This window comes from Nipponia nippon, unplaced genomic scaffold (assembly GCF_047370975.1).
Source record: "Nipponia nippon isolate SJK-2023a ecotype South Korea unplaced genomic scaffold, ASM4737097v1 scaffold_2, whole genome shotgun sequence".
NCBI classification, from domain to species: domain Eukaryota; kingdom Metazoa; phylum Chordata; class Aves; order Pelecaniformes; family Threskiornithidae; genus Nipponia; species Nipponia nippon.
This window is the reverse complement of record NW_028262336.1, coordinates 87,021,345-87,037,251: the sequence shown is the minus strand read 5'-3', so window position 1 is coordinate 87,037,251 and position 15,907 is coordinate 87,021,345. Positions and strand designations below refer to the sequence as shown.

Here is a 15,907-nt window from a genome sequence, read left to right as displayed (position 1 = left end):
AAACATTGAAAGTTTAAGATCTGAACTGGAGTGACTTCTTCCTTTCTTCAATGTACAAGTTTCTGAAAAATGGCACACATTTGACAGGAAGGACAGGTTGTTGTGGAGAGCCATTAGTCCAGTGGTTAAGGCACACTAAAAAAGGGTATTAGCCCTGTATATCTTCCTCATTTTTAGAGCTCTGAATTTCCTGTGTCATGTTGTGAAATAGATTGGTGACTAGAGTACCTAAACATGCAGGGGTACGGTGATAAATTCTCTAGATACAATTTTGATAATAAGCTACTAAGCTGCTGAATCCGACAAAGATGGCAGGATCCATTACAGGATACATAAATTTAGGCATCTAATCATAGCTTTAACACAGAGACTTCGCATCTAACCTCCCATTATAACCAGTTTAGTTCTAATCAATGGCATTTGGAGTACATTTCCGTTCACCATCCAGGAGTCCATTTTAGTGGAATATAGTCAGGCTCTACAGACTATATTGAATAGGACTAAATGATTAATAACAGCTTCAAAGACTAGGTTAGATGTCTGGTACTAGGCCCTGCAATTACATACTGAATCTTCCCATTGCTGCCTATGGAACTATGCTGTTGAACTGATGAGAAACTCTTTTGACTTTGGACATGAAACATGCAAGAGGTTGAGGGTCTAATTTTTTAACTAGGGTGTTTAAGTAACTCAATAATCCTTTCTCTTCACTTCTAAGTTAATCTGTGGATCTGCGTAAGAGTTTATTTTATAAAAAAGTCGCAATAACTTTTAATTATTTAGCATATTAAATGTCAGGCAAAACAATTTTGCCTCTGTTTTGAAAATGATATAATACTACATTTTTTAGTGTTCCACTACAAAATGTATATTAATGTGCACTTTTTTAAAAAATTATTTAAGGAGAAGCCAATTACAGTGATTCCCTAAAGTTGCTAAAAAGTAAATACTCATAATTAGTTAAAACATTTTGACATGATTACTGCAATTGTGTAGTATTGTACAAATTATATAGGTAATTGCTTTGTAAAAATATTACAATAGCATAACTGTGAGAATGCTATTTCAGTGCTGTTCAATTTTGTAATATTTTCATTGTTTTTCTAACTTTGACCATTCTGCATGGTTCACTATGTACTTTATACATATTAGTATTTAAGCATTGGTGAAAAATTAAGGCAATCAAGTTCTGAAGTATAAATGTGAGAATTTCTTTTGCATATTTTGGAAAAAATTCAACTTGAGCTTGCTTTTTATTGGCACAGTGTTCACTTGGCAAGAAGGTTACTGCAGCTAGAAAAGCAAAACTCGTTGCTTGTAAAAGATCTGGAACATCAGAAGGAACAAGTCACACAGATTTCACAAGAGGTAAATTACTGCTACAAAAAAATCAAATCTGTAGAGGCTATAAACATTGCAGAACAGCTGTTCATAAAATGAAATATTTTCTAAACAGTGTTTATTATCTATTTGATGTCAAAAAATGGCCTCATGATTAACCAAAACTCTATGTTAAACGTTTTCATAGAAGTTTATATTGTATTTTGAAACGAAGATCAAAAGAGGGATTACTTTACAGGCTAAACAAGAACATAAGCCAGACAGACAATGTTCTGATTTCTGAACAGAACCCAGCTAGCCAAACTAGTTTGTTCTGTTTGATAGTTAATTGTTCAATGAATACCTTGTTACTTTTTACACAGCTCTTCTCTCAAATCACTTTTGAAGATAGTTCTGTAAATCCTTTTCTACATTGTTCAGTTTTAAAGTCTTTTGAATATACAAATCTAGGGAATGTTTAACATAAGCTGCTTTTTAAAAGAGCTAAAATTATTTTTTTTTCTACTTTATTACAATGAGTTTAATTTCATGATCTTTTAGAATTCTGTGTATAATACCTGAAATCATGTATTACATTGACATGGAGAACAAACACTAAACAAAACTCAGCTTGAAATCTTCCAGAATTAAGGCAAACTAATTTTTTGAAATCTTTTTAAAATTGTCTTCTAAGTTTCTCTTAGGAACCAAAGAACTTCTAGATTTGCGGTTAGATATTGCCACCATATGGAATTTTTAGGCTGACTGTTTCAAGAATATGGTTAACGGTTTGATTTTTAAAGCCATGGTAATTATAAATTAGGATAACTACACCTAGGTACTTCACAGTGCAAATACTTGCATTTTCTATGTTTGAAAATTACGTGAATTTTATGTATTTTATATGTATATATATATATGATTATATATAATTATTTCAGTGAACAGTACATGAACAGTGAAGTTTTTATACAGGTTTTTTTTAACCGATAGTACAATTTATTATGGATTCTTCTTAGGTATATCCTATTAATTTGTATTTGACTAAAATACCTTTCAAATCTTGTGTACGTGAAAACAAAGAGATTTGTGAAGCCAGTGTTATCCTTGATATTTTTCTCTATCACTATTCTTTTACTGTCATTAATAAAATCTATGCTTTATTTCCCACTTAAATCTGTCTGGTTTCCACTTCAATACATTTCTTCTTACCCACAGTAGTTTCATATTTGCTTCTAGATCACTGATGAAAGATTCAGTACCAGTGACCTTAGTTCAAATTCCTGCAAAATTCCACTGGAATTTTTATTCTCCCATGAGATATCAAGTAACCCTTTCTTGATCTTTTATCATGTAATTGTATAGTTTAAATCAGAACCTCATCCAGTGTGAAGTTAAATATCTTGCAGATAGCTAACACACAGCTACTAAGCCTATTAACATCAAACTCCTAAGGTTAAATAAAATCTTTTAATACCTGCTTTCTATTAAACTCATGTCTGGCATTCAGGTCTGAATGCTTCATCAGATTTCTTTCTCTCACCCCCCCTTTTTTTTTTAATTTTGTGTATGATTGTAGGCAATTTTGTTTGATAACAATTACTTAAGCCATTCTACTTGCTATCCTTCAATATGTGCACAAAGAGTTATTGTTATTAACATTATTATTAATTGTTATTAATGGACTGGAAAATAGTGCATCGTTCTCATGTTATACAAACTGATCATCTGACTTCTTTTCAAACAGAGGGCAAAAAATTTTATTGAAAACTTCTGTCTTTTCTTCAGCATTACATACAGTTTTACCGTCTCTCTGCCATGATGGGTTTTACTGTTTCTAGGATTTATTTGCTCCCACTTTTTTTTGTTCTAAGAGTCCTATGCCTGCTAGTATCAACTTTCCCCTTGAAGTTGTAGATCCTCTTGTAAATTTTCTGTATTTCGTATTTTATACTGATTGCTATCTATTACCTTTCTTTATAAAGTTCTTAAACTTGTTTGCTGTTTTTACTGCATCCCCTGAGCTAAGATAATTTTTATTTCAAGCTATCACCTGTCTTGATTTTTTTATTTATTTTTTTTAAAAGAGCAAAACAGAGATCCTGTAGACTACAGCATGCTCAGGTAGCCCATTATTATTCTTTTGATTGACATTTTGTTCAGTCATCTAGATGAAATCTAGAACATGGGTTGAAAGTTGATGCCAAAGTGATTGGACCAACTTTTCCTTTGAACTTGGATTAAATACTGGTATTTCACTGCAGTATTTATGATACAACATTTTTTTAAGCTCATTAAAGGAGGGAGGAAAAGAAAGACTGCAATAACTACAATGGATGCTCTTTCTAAGATTCTGGTTTTGGACTTTCCTCAACCAATTGCTGTTGAGCTTTATAGAAAGGAATCATATTGATCTCCTGGGAAAGTCCAGCATTACCAAGAAGAAAATACTGACTTCTCCATAATTTCATTCATTTGATGGAAGTCTGATACAATGTGCCTACTTGAAAGTTGGAACCCTATGGAAAAGCTCAGCTGCTGAAAAAAAATTGTCAGTCTTCAGTTAGTCCCATTATAGTTTGTCGGGTTTTATTTAACTGCAGGATCCTATCTATTTTCAGGTCTGTAATACAGCATTAGAAAAGAATTTTCCCTTAAAGTCCTCTTCCTGTTGCTTTGTATAGCAGTGACCTGCAATGTTAAAGTAGGTATTGAGACTTATTTCATACTACAGAAGGTTTGTTGACCATGTCTAGGACAAACAGAATAAAGGAAGTCTCATGACCTGATCAAAGAAAGATCCTCAGCTAGTGATAGTCAGTTTATTGCCTCTTCAACTCACTCCATGGTACTTTCAGTTTAAGTAAGTGGAAGGCTATATATCAGCTTCTGCAAAGTAGTGATCTGCAATTACTACATTTAGTGTCCAGTCTAAATTTTGGAATAAATTCAGTTTGCAGAGATTTTGAACAACAGTGCCAGAACTGATGCATAGACAGTCTCTTGTGTCTAGAAGGCTAATATGGTCTTTGGGTGATTTAAAAAGCAAATACTGAGTCAGTATACAGTAAAAGCGATATCCTAAACAAAGAAATTTACTGAGGTGATATATTTGGCTTGCTGCTGAATGACTTCTTCAAGCCTTCATCATGACGTTGTATTTGTGCTTTTTGTATGCCTCGACTGAAACATTTTTACCAAAAGCAGGTTTACATCTCATTCTCAGAGAGAGTATAGATCAAGCTGAACAATGAAGAAATCCTGCAGCTTGATAGAGATGTCCATTCAGGGATAAATAATAAATGTTCAATTGCAAGGTATTAGATTTATCATTTAAAAGAATGACAAATACTTAAGTAAATCTTGTACATTAAGGCAGAAAGAAATCAAAGTTGCTCACAAAAAATAATGCTCTTGCTCAAGGATAATGGTTAATTTATATACATGTGCGTATATTAGTAAAATTGATCCATTAAATGCATTTAATGCTTAATTGATTACAGTTTAAATGACAACTTCTTTTAAGTTTATAGAATCAAACAGGCAGCAAAGCACTACTGTGGAGAGGGAACGGATAGCCTTTTTTCATAACAGCAGCGTGCTTTTTAGCTGGTAAAGTTAGCAAGTTAACAGCTGACTTAGCTGACTTAGCAGCATCAAACCAAGCTTACAACACCTCACTTGCCCTTTCCCACTGAAGTACTTTAATTCTTATCAGTGAGAACAATGAGGATCTTCACACTGTGATGACAGCATCCTTTGAAGGTCCTTAGGCTATCAAGACCAGGATTCCAAACAAGATCAGTTGGATTAATTTTCTCCTATAATGGCATCCTCAAGGTTTTATGCTGCAATTTTTAGACCATTCTAGAGATGAGTAGTCCATGTCTTGGAATTACCTGTTTGTCATGTAAAGACTCTCTATTGTCTTCCTGAAAGAGATCTTTTTTGATAGCTTGTACTCTTAGAAAAAGAATAGCTTTTTAAATTGCTTATAAATTTATTGAAGATAATTAGTGTCTTCAAGATCATTGCCTCTTTTTCTTTACTTCTCTACAATAAATTTGGAATTTCACTGTGGACTAGAATAAGTATTTCCTGAAGGAACTAATGTGTTTAAAGAATACTTAAGGATTTTGCATTAATTTGAAGAAGTGTTATTGTCTCTCATTTCACTTTCTAAAATGTGGTGGAGTTAACTCCTCTTTTAGTAAGGCCAGTAAGGTGAGCAAGCAAAGTTTTTTCTATATGCTGTTTTTCAATAAATGTTATAATTAAAATTATAAGTTCTTTGCACATTTGACAGAGTATAGAGGGCAGAAGTAAAACTGCAATAAAAATATAATGGAATCGGAGAAAGAAGGAAACACAGTCTTATGTTTTGAAAATTGTGAATAGGAGAAAAATCTGATTTCAGGAAAGTCCTGAAATATTATTTAAATAGGCTAGGTCTATAGGAAGCGGGTTTTTTTCCCCTGCTTGTTTGGAACAACATAAAATAGGACAACTGGCTCCTGAGTCTGATTTGGCAAATGCAGATTTTCAATCTATTCAGAAATTTTATAAACTAATTGGAAAGCTTAACCATTTTCCATTTAATTAATTCCATTAGACCTGTCTGTATCTAAACTTTAAAAGATTTCAATTTATTTTTTAAAGAATCTAGTTGGTATTCTTGACTTATATATACTACAGCTGCTGAAACTGCTACATCTTGATGTGTGATCTTAATTCTGTACATATTTTAGTGAATGATCTTGTTATATTGCTCAAGATGGAAGCCATATCATGCAAGCTTTTTGACCTAGGGATCCTAATTTGTTCAGGGAATATGGCTAGAAAGGTTTATTTCCTACTTATGGTATGACGGTTATCTTATACTACTCTTGTAAACATCTTGTGGGATATCACTGTTCATATACAGTAATTGATTAGAGGAAAGGGGACTTTTCTTCCATTATTACTGTGGTTTTATTTAGATTCAATTTCTGAGCTGAAAATTCCATTGTTATAGTATGCTGTTTTAAAAAAGTCACTTGTGGTCAATAAGGTGAACAAACAGAGGCCTTGTCCATACTAATTTTTTTCATCAATTAAAGCTGTTACATTACAACTCTTGAAACTGCAGATTAGGGAGGTGTAGAGGTGATGTAGCATGATTGCAGTGAAAATATACAATTAGAACAGACAAGTGATAGGATAATGTACTAGATAGTAATTCGAGAGTAGTTTGTTTCTTTTTTTTCTGAAATAACACATTTGGGTTTTATATTATTATGCAATTGGTAATAAACAATAATATCCAATAATTCAATAATAATCAAGTAATTGTGCTTTATAAATTATAAAATTTATAATAGTAAAACTTCTTTTTTTGGCAGCTTCACAGAGCAAATTCTTTGTTGAGTCAAGTACAACAGCCATACAAATACCTCATTGAAACCGTGCAACAGAGAGATTCTCAAATAAGTCTACAGAAAGAAAATATTACACAACTTGAAAAAGATATCAGGTAATTAAAATCACTGTTTCTTTATTTTAAACTGAAAGTAAAATCACTTATGTGTTTATCATTATTAAACAATTATGTTATTGGCCATAAAGTAGGAGATGCTGACACTCCATCATTGACTAAGTCCAGTCTTTATGCTGGAGCTCTAGCATCTGTGATTTCTCTCGTACTGTCAGAAAAAGAAACTTTAGGTTTGGAAAAGCAGCAATGACAGTCAGGTTTAAAGGGAGTTTGGAGTTAAGAAGAGCTCTTATGAAGTAAAGGAAAGTTCAGAAGAGTAAAAGGAAAGAATGACACACCAGATGTAGAAAAGTAAAAATAAAGAAATAAGAGTCAGAGAAAAATAATAGACTAGTCCACCAGCAAAGAGTATTTCGGGCATAACTCAAGCAGACTTCCTCTAGCGGAGACTCTCTGGTTTGCTGTTATATCCAGCTGTCAGAACTCTCTGACCACTGAGCAACTTCCCACCATCATATAGCTTTATAAACTATGTTTAACATCTGGTTTCCAAGTAAGCTCTTATAGAATAATCTGCCCCTTGCTTTTCAGGGTAGTGGATAGCTGTGTGCCACTGCACTACAGAGGAATTCGCATTTTAACTATTAGGTGTTTATGTGGTATCTTGGTTTAGGAAACACATATGGTAACAATTATGAAGCATTAATGTGATTGTATTATCAAGCAATTACATGAAAAATACAGGTTTTTTTCCAACAAGTCTGTTGAAGCAATGAAAATAGAAAAAGTAGGACTCACCATAGCTAAATAGTTTATCCTACGTGCTGTCTTACATATGTATCTATTCAGTGTTTTGATGGCTTGTGATAGTATTTGTTATGCCTTGAGGAATACCTAAAAATGCTTATTATCCAAGTAAATCTATACATAAATCAATACATTTATAAGTAAACTGAAATATTCATTCATGCTTCCTGACAAGATCTCTTTCACTGGGCTTAACTTTGATTCAGTAAGAATAGGTCTTTTTTTATTCCAGAATCAAGTGTTTTTAATATTTTCCTAGAGTTGATATATTATAAGAAAAACTTCAAAGGTAAATTCTATTTTTCCAGGAGATGAAAAATCACAATGTTCTCTATATATGCAGGATCTTACTTTTCAGTTGTGAATAAAATCATCAAAGAATTGGTCAGTAGCAAATTAAATTTTCAGATTACAGTAACATGAAAATGTCTTTCATTATTCACATAGTTGTCCAAAAGTCTCTCGAAAGCTAGGGAAAAAAGGGAGTAGATAGGTGAGGTCATTTCTGAAAGCATATGTCACATTAAAATATATAAGAACTTAAATGCATTATTAACATAGATTCTCTTGAGTTTTTATGGCTCATTACAAATAATCTGTATGCCCAGATATTCTTCCTAAATTTAGCCTACAAATTAAGGCACCTAAATTAGGAACTTAGTCATGTCAGCTTTCCTTAGTAGTTCATGGAGGAAGTGGCATCTCCAAAAAGCAATTCAGATTTTGGATGGAGTGAGTCATTTCCTAGAGATGCGTGTTACTCTCTATTAACTATAAAGGGAATTTTTGGCATCTTAAAGTGCCTGAGGTTAAGGAAGAAAATGGATCCGCACCACAGGGCCAGCATTCATGGTAAACACACCAGCAGTACTCTACTGTGGTGAGCTGGGGTGTGCTCACCACTAGTCCATGTTTGTGTAAATGAAAGTGTGGTCTCACAAAAAAATATTTTTATCCTTCATGGTTTTGTAGCAAAAAAGTAACACTTACCAAAACATTTGATGTGCAAAGTAAGAAGTTTTTTCCTGTAGTTTCCAATATTTTTTGTAAACTAAAAATAACTATTACTCCCTTATCACAGTTTTGCGTCGACTTTGCCATAGTTTCATAGGCCAGTGAAATTCTTGGAAACAGCCTAATGTATTAGGGCTTTTGGTACATATTAGTAGTCTCTAATTTTGCTATTCATAACTCCACATTTAAAACAAATGTCCTAAATTGTTAGCTGATATTCCCTGGAGCACAGGAGAAATCATAATCTCGTATAAAATTGATAATGATGGTCCTTTGCTTTCCCATAAATGAGAAGAAGGTTAGAGGAAGGGATTTCTAACCAGAGAACCATTACATTCCAGCAATCTTTTGTCATGAGGATAGCCTTTTGGAATCTGTTGACAGTTTTAAATTAAAATATCCTTTAGATGATTTCAGATTACTTTGTGGACCAGTCTAGCTCCCAGCTATTCCAGAACTGAATCAGAATGGGTTTTAAGTAAATTAATGATAATCCCTACCAAATATACGCTAAGAGAAGCTCTGCTGGATCAAAAGATTTAGACCACTATTTCCATCCGTCTTTCTTAGTTTATTAAACAGCATTTTGTTGGTTTGTGTGTGGAATATTTTTAAGAGGATGAGTTCAGAGAATTAGTGCTCCTCAAGGAGGGCCCTAAATTCTGCAGATAATGTTGGTGCTATTAGAAAAGTAATAGTGAAAACACTAAACGTGGTTTATGAAGCCTGGTTTCTCTGTATCTCAGAACTAAGGGAAAAATTTAATATTTGAAAAGCCATTTCAAAATTAAATATTTTTTTCAACCATTACCTATAATTAATAGTTGTGCAGCAACCTTTTTAAGTTGAGGTTTAATTTATGCTACAGTTACACAAAGTACATTATTTTTTAAAATTTTATGTACAATAGATGCATTAGTTTTATTTCTAGAAAGCAATTACACAAGTACCAGCTAACAGAAAAATAATGTTCGAATTTTTGTTTTCAGACAGACCTTTAAAAATAGTAGTGATTTTTTTGAATATTTTTTTTTTAAATCTCATCTTTGAGTACCAGATTGTAGACAAATTAACATAATGTTGATATGCCTGGACCCTGACAATCAAGACTGAATATTTAGTTTTATCCTCACAGCTACCCTATGCTTGATCATGCTTTTCCTTCCTTCATGTTTAGGGCGCAGAATCTATAGCGGAGGAGTGTTCTTGTTCTTTTCGTGGTGTGTTTTTGTCTCATCTGCTCATCAAGAGAGAGATGGTTCTGCATTATGTAAATCATGGATTCCCTAAGTAGAGCAGTCACATCTGTGTTATCAATGCCAGTGTTCTCTGTCACCTCTCACTTAACTTGAGTGTGGAGGGATCAGCAAGGACTAATTTGCAAGTGAATTTACTTTTTTAGACTTAATCCATAATTGGCTTCTGTGCACAGTGATTATGGCCAATAATCTTTTTAGTAAGTACTCCCAGGGTAGTTAGGTTCCAGCAGATTTCCCAGGGTAATGAGTCAGTACTTTCTTGCAACCTTATAAATGTTTCGCAGCAACCTGCAGTGCTTTGTATTTCCTTGTCTATTGAGAAGGCTGTTGGTTGCTATTGGATGTGGTTTTGATTCTGTGATGAAATAGACAGTCTTGATGAAATCAGCACAAGAGGAAGGCAACTATGAGGAAGACTGACTATGACAGCAATCTCCTTAGTTTGGGCTGTGGGTGTTCTTGTGCCATATTTTTACCGATTTTTTGCAATATGGCCTAAAGTGACTTATAATGTGGTCCCTTGACAGGCAACAGATGTGTGCAGGATTCTCCACGCTGCATCATTCTATGAAAGTGTCAGTTCTGACAGTAGTTATCTCCACAAGAGGAGTGGGACAGATTCAGGCAGATCATTTTGATATAATACTTTTGAGAAGTCCTGCAGATCCATCTAAGTTTCCTTCCAATGTGGTCTTCAAAGTTCACTTTAACCAGAGCAGCTTACATGCCTTCATCCTTAAGTGTCATACCTCTAGAGCTAAGGCTGTCTTTCAGACCCTTTGTATCAAAATGTCTTCCTCACTTGGAAAGACTATTCAAAGAGCACTCAAGGTTGCTTGTGTCAATAGCTGTCAAACTGAATCATTGAATTGTTGAATGGTTTGGGTTGGGAGGGACCTTTAAAGATCATCTAGTTCCAAGCCCCTGCCATAGTTAAGGACATCTTCCACTAGATTAGGTTGCTCAAAGCCCCATACAACCTCTCCTTGAAAGGAGAGGAATAGTCAAAATAGGTACCAGACTGAATCAAGTCCTTTAAAGTAGTATATTCCACCAGAGCTGCAGCTACTTTGATGGCTTGCTGAGAAGTGTGTCTGTTCTGGACACCTTTCACAGAGCTGTCTGCATCTTTAGCCATACCTTCACTAAGAACTGCAAGAGCTATTGTGGTTGGGGTAAATGCTTAGCTGAGCAGCTGTCATTGCTGTTAGTTATTTGCATGAACAACTTAGGGACCCATCTCCATCTTGCACTCAAAGATAAAAGGAGAGGTTGTTTAGGGGTAATCGAAGCTCTGTCAGATGTTGCCCACACGTATGCTCACTGCCACTCTCCTTTCCATCCTCTTAAGAGTTCTCCCAGGCAGGCCACAGGCTGGGCTGGCACTTGGCCATGGAGAGAACCGAGGTGGCCCTGGGAGCAAGAACACCTCGTGTGCTTGTGCACTAAGCCATGCACCTGCAGATACGCTTCGGATACAAAGCCTCTGGTCTGAGTGACAGGGCGTCTGCGGGGTGAATTTATAGGTGGTCCGCATATCTCAAAACATTCTGTTAAGTAACCTCTCATTTATTTTAGTCCACATAGCACTCTAGTTAATAAAAGTAAATAGCGATGGTTAATAAGAGCAATGGTATGTATGAGGATGACTCCTTCCTACTATAAAGAAATCTCTCTAGCATACAGTTCTTAAACCAGAAATGAAAACATCACATTTAGCACTCCTTTTGAAAAGAAATGCTGTGTAACTATGTCATGCTGTGGGAAAACAAATCTCTGGATTTCATTCTTATGTGTGTAGTGAAGTAATTGTAGTTTAAGTACATAATTTTCTGCTAAAAACATCTAGGTTTATAAATAACTGGAGACATTAAACAGGACTTTATTCATAAAGAGAGGGTATTTATTTTAAATGCAGTTACTCAAATTTCTCAGTACCAATGGCTGGTTTTAAAAGTGGTTCACTTACCCAAAAGCACTCAAAAGCCTAACTGTGCGGCAAATCTAGAAGCAGTACAAGGATTTTGCTCACTAAGAAGCTATGTACTGAAATGTTCCTTACCTAAACATTTTGGGTTCTCTAATTGCCGTCCAAGCATTATAAAGCTCAGCATACAGTGTTACCTGAGTTTTTCCCATCACAGAAGGGGCAATGAACTTTTTATGAGAACATTACTATTCTGTGAAATATGCATCATCTATTCCAACACTACTACAGTTCACCTGAGAAGTGCTTCAAACAAAATTTGTAGAAATATATTTCTTTTTTTTCTACAAATGAATGTTTTCTGACCCGTATTACAACTTTTTAAAAGTTGTTTGGGTTTTTTTTTTTTACAATTTGAAAAAGTAATTTCTTTTAAATTTGGACACTACATGGATGAGTTTTTAAGCCACCTGAAGCACTCCCAATTAAAATCATTAAGCAATACTCTCCTAAATGCCTTTAAAAATCTGATCTGTGGTTATTTAGCCGCACAATGAGAGATCACAAATCTTTCATGTATTCTCTCTTCTAAAGAACTTTTACTTGAAGGATTTTTTTATACCTCCCTCTCTAACTACATGACTTAAAAAGAAAATTTGACTTAGACTTTAAAAATTAGCTGTCTGCTCTGAGCTATTCATGTGTAATTTGCAGAGATGGGATAGCTGTACTATATGCCTATATTATATATTCACTTTTATGTACAAAACCTTCACCTATAGTATTTCTATGTTTGATTTTTTTGATGGTAATATTTGTATATAAACATAAAATGCAAAAAAATAACTCAAGATTGGACTTCAGTTTTCAACTTCATCATGCTGTAATGTGAAACTAACAGAAAGGCACAATCCTTATTTCTTATAGCATTTGGGGTGCATAGTTCACTGAAAAATAAACCTACTTTTTTTCAAACTGAATAGAAGTAATAATAAAAACAAGTAATATATAAAACCATGTTTATTTAGTGTGTCCAGCATAAGTATATTATCCAGAACATCTAATAATAGAAGCTTCTGAACAGGATAGTAGCTAGTATATTTAGACCAGAGATTTAAAAGATGCTTTAGTTGCCCAAACTCAAAAGGCTTTAAAAGTCTGAGACTGGGAAATGTTAGTCTCCATTCTCCAGAAAAATCAAGTCACCTAAAAATGTCTTACTTATGATATCCAAGCTACCTTGGCTTTAGATCCTGAGTAAAGCAAAACAAAACAAGCCAGTGGTTGCTATGAGCAATGTGTATGAATATGACAAGTGTATTCCATGGTAAGTCCTGCATTCCTGGTACCTGGATTCAAACATGGGTAGGTTTTGAAAACATGATGGAATGAAACTGAATCCCCTCATCCCCTCCCAGACATTTTGCTTTCTTCTGGAAACCCAGGCACACAGAAAAAGCAGGAGCTGCACTGCTTTTCAGTTAATTCTCCAACCTGGACTTGTGGGACCACAGTTACATGATGTATCACAAAGGGCACCTTCTCCACACTCAGGATGGAGGAGTCAGTGACCAGGACTGTGGAGCACAGCATGGTCTACACTTGCCCTGCAGTGTAAAAAAAAGCCATTTGTTCTGTTAAATAATTGCAGGGATATTAGATCATTTCAACACAGTCCATTTCTCCAAAGTGTTCACGTTTTCACCCCAGAAGAAGTCATTGGAAGATTTCTTTTAATGTTTAGTACTTTTATACATGTCTGTATCATGAAGATGTTAAAGTATGGTTAAAGATGGTCAAGAAGATCCTGTCTCTTCAGATGGAAGTTATAACCCTTGAGCTCAGGTGTGAGAAACTGGTTTGTCTAGTCTCACAGATTGTGGTTTCAGAATCATGGTAAGACAGTTAAGGCACTCCATCACCAAATGGAGCAGTCTCATCCTTACCCTCAGCTGTGGGTTTCCACTGTACATGGTAAATCAAGTTGTTTTGGTGATCCATGTGAAAAATAACCTTTAAAAAGACTCCAGCTTCCATCCAGATCAGTGAAGTGACCTATGCACCTGGTCACACATTTTCTAGTACCAACACAAAGAGCGGGTTACCAGTATGTGGTTAGGGAATGATGATCTTCCAGCAACAGTTTTCACTTAGGTCAGCTGAAGTGAACTGTAAAGCTGCTCTCTGATTTGTTACACTGCCAGTTAAAACTGGATTTGTTTAAACTACTGTCTGATGGAAGTGCAGGGTAGTTTCAAGCTAGAACCTCCTTGACTGCTGATATCCAGGATGTCCATTCAGAACGTTTCCATAGCAGGGGCTGAAATGGTCAGTCTTCCTCCCAGAATTGAACTTTTGAAGGAATTTCTGCTCTACTTGGTCATTACAGGTGTGAATTTATTAACGTTGTGTCTGGTAATGCTGCTTTCTTGCTCTGTTAAATGTATATATGCCTCTTTTGCAGTGTTCTTTCAGAAGTATATGAATTATTTCCTTCTATCTGCAGTGATGAAAAAGCATAACTATTGCAAAACTACTAAATCTGTGGTCTGCATGTGCTTTGATACTTGTATATTCATATGTATGACAGAAAACACATCAAGTGCTACTGAATTACGTAGCAGTCTAATTCCTGTATTTGACCACAAAGAAAATGAGAACTGCTCCACATGGATCGGTCATGTTATATGGTTTCAGAAGGTGTAACTAGTATAACAAGAATAGGTTCTCTTCTGTAGATGAAACTGGACCTTGAACATGAACTTCTCATTTAGTCATGAACACTGATGTTTATGCTTTTTCAGTACACTATTTAAGGCATAAAGGAACTTTCATTATTGCTTCTCTAAGAAGTCTGTGAGTCGTTCTCTAAATGGATTGGTTTATGCTGTTAGGAAGTACAGAAATCCAAGAAAGCCTGATATATCAGTAAGTTATAACACATGAACCCAGGAAAAAAATAGTACAACAATTTCATCATGATTAAAAATGTCACAGGAAAAACTCTTGAAAATACTAAAATATCTTTGTAGTTTTTCATAAATGTTATTACTTTCCTTTTAAAAAACTCAGACAACTAAGCAATTTGGCTAAAGCATACAATTTTTCTGAGAATTAATGAATGCCTAGAAGGAATTGACAGTCATAATTTACAGTACAGAGCTTGCAAGGAACTGCCAGAAAATCTCTGGGGCAAAGGACAATGTTGCTTATTTGAAATCAGCAGATGATACACAGCCAATTAAAGAAAAGGATGATTTATTTTGTTGATCATTTCTGGATCAAATACTCGGAATATTAAATAATTTGTGTTTCCAACATATGTAATTGCTCCATTCCATTAATAAATTTTTAATACATTTGGTTTTGAACTCCTGACCTGTATTCAGTACTACATATTTGCACTCCATATACAGAATTGCATTTTGCATAGTTGTTGATTTATGTTACAATTTATATTGTACACCCTATTTAGTTAAGTCATGATAATGGCATATATAACATTGGTCTTCCAAGAAAATCTCTGTGGCTATTTTAACAAACTAGATTATATACTGGCATTATGTATGCATTAGTCTGAAGTTTATTGTTGGAAACTGATGTTGGGGCTAAATATGAAAATATGTTTAATTATATTAGAATTGCTGCCTAGAATCAGAATGTGTATGCTAAACATGTCAAATGTTCATATTCTATAACTAAGAAAACAAAGAACAATTAAAGTTAAACTTGACACTGTGCTATAAAAGCATGCCTTCATGCTAAAACAGTTTTCATACTCAGTTCACAAGACAAACTTGATCCCATGCATTCTCCTGAAATATAAAATAAAAAATGGCAAAAATACATTTACAATTTCTGCAGAAACTACACAGCTAAAAGAGAGAGCTGGATGTTTTTCTTCCTTCTATTTGTTATTTTCTAAATACAGTAGAATTTGTTGAATTCTAAATACAGTAGTATCAAAAGAAGTGATACAGAGAGAACAGTGTGTGCTGCTACTAGTGATGCATACAACAAAGCAATCCAAATTTTGATATAGCAGTGTAGATATAAGGAGCCTTACCTTGCTTATAAATGAGCTCATTTTGCCTAGAAGAAACCAAG

General features: G+C 34.4%; 1 protein-coding gene across 4 annotated transcripts in view; it reads left to right on the top strand.

Moving 5' to 3' along the window:
* PIBF1 (progesterone immunomodulatory binding factor 1) overlaps positions 1-15,907 on the top strand; it is a 125,569-nt gene that overhangs the window by 86,217 nt on the left and 23,445 nt on the right. For all 4 annotated transcript variants that reach the window (XM_087758096.1, XM_087758094.1, XM_087758095.1 and 1 more), the window contains exons 14-15: positions 1,266-1,368; positions 6,702-6,832. In XM_087758096.1, the coding sequence (XP_087614222.1) occupies positions 1,266-1,368; positions 6,702-6,832 (234 nt within the window). The remainder of the gene's footprint in view (positions 1-1,265; positions 1,369-6,701; positions 6,833-15,907) is intronic.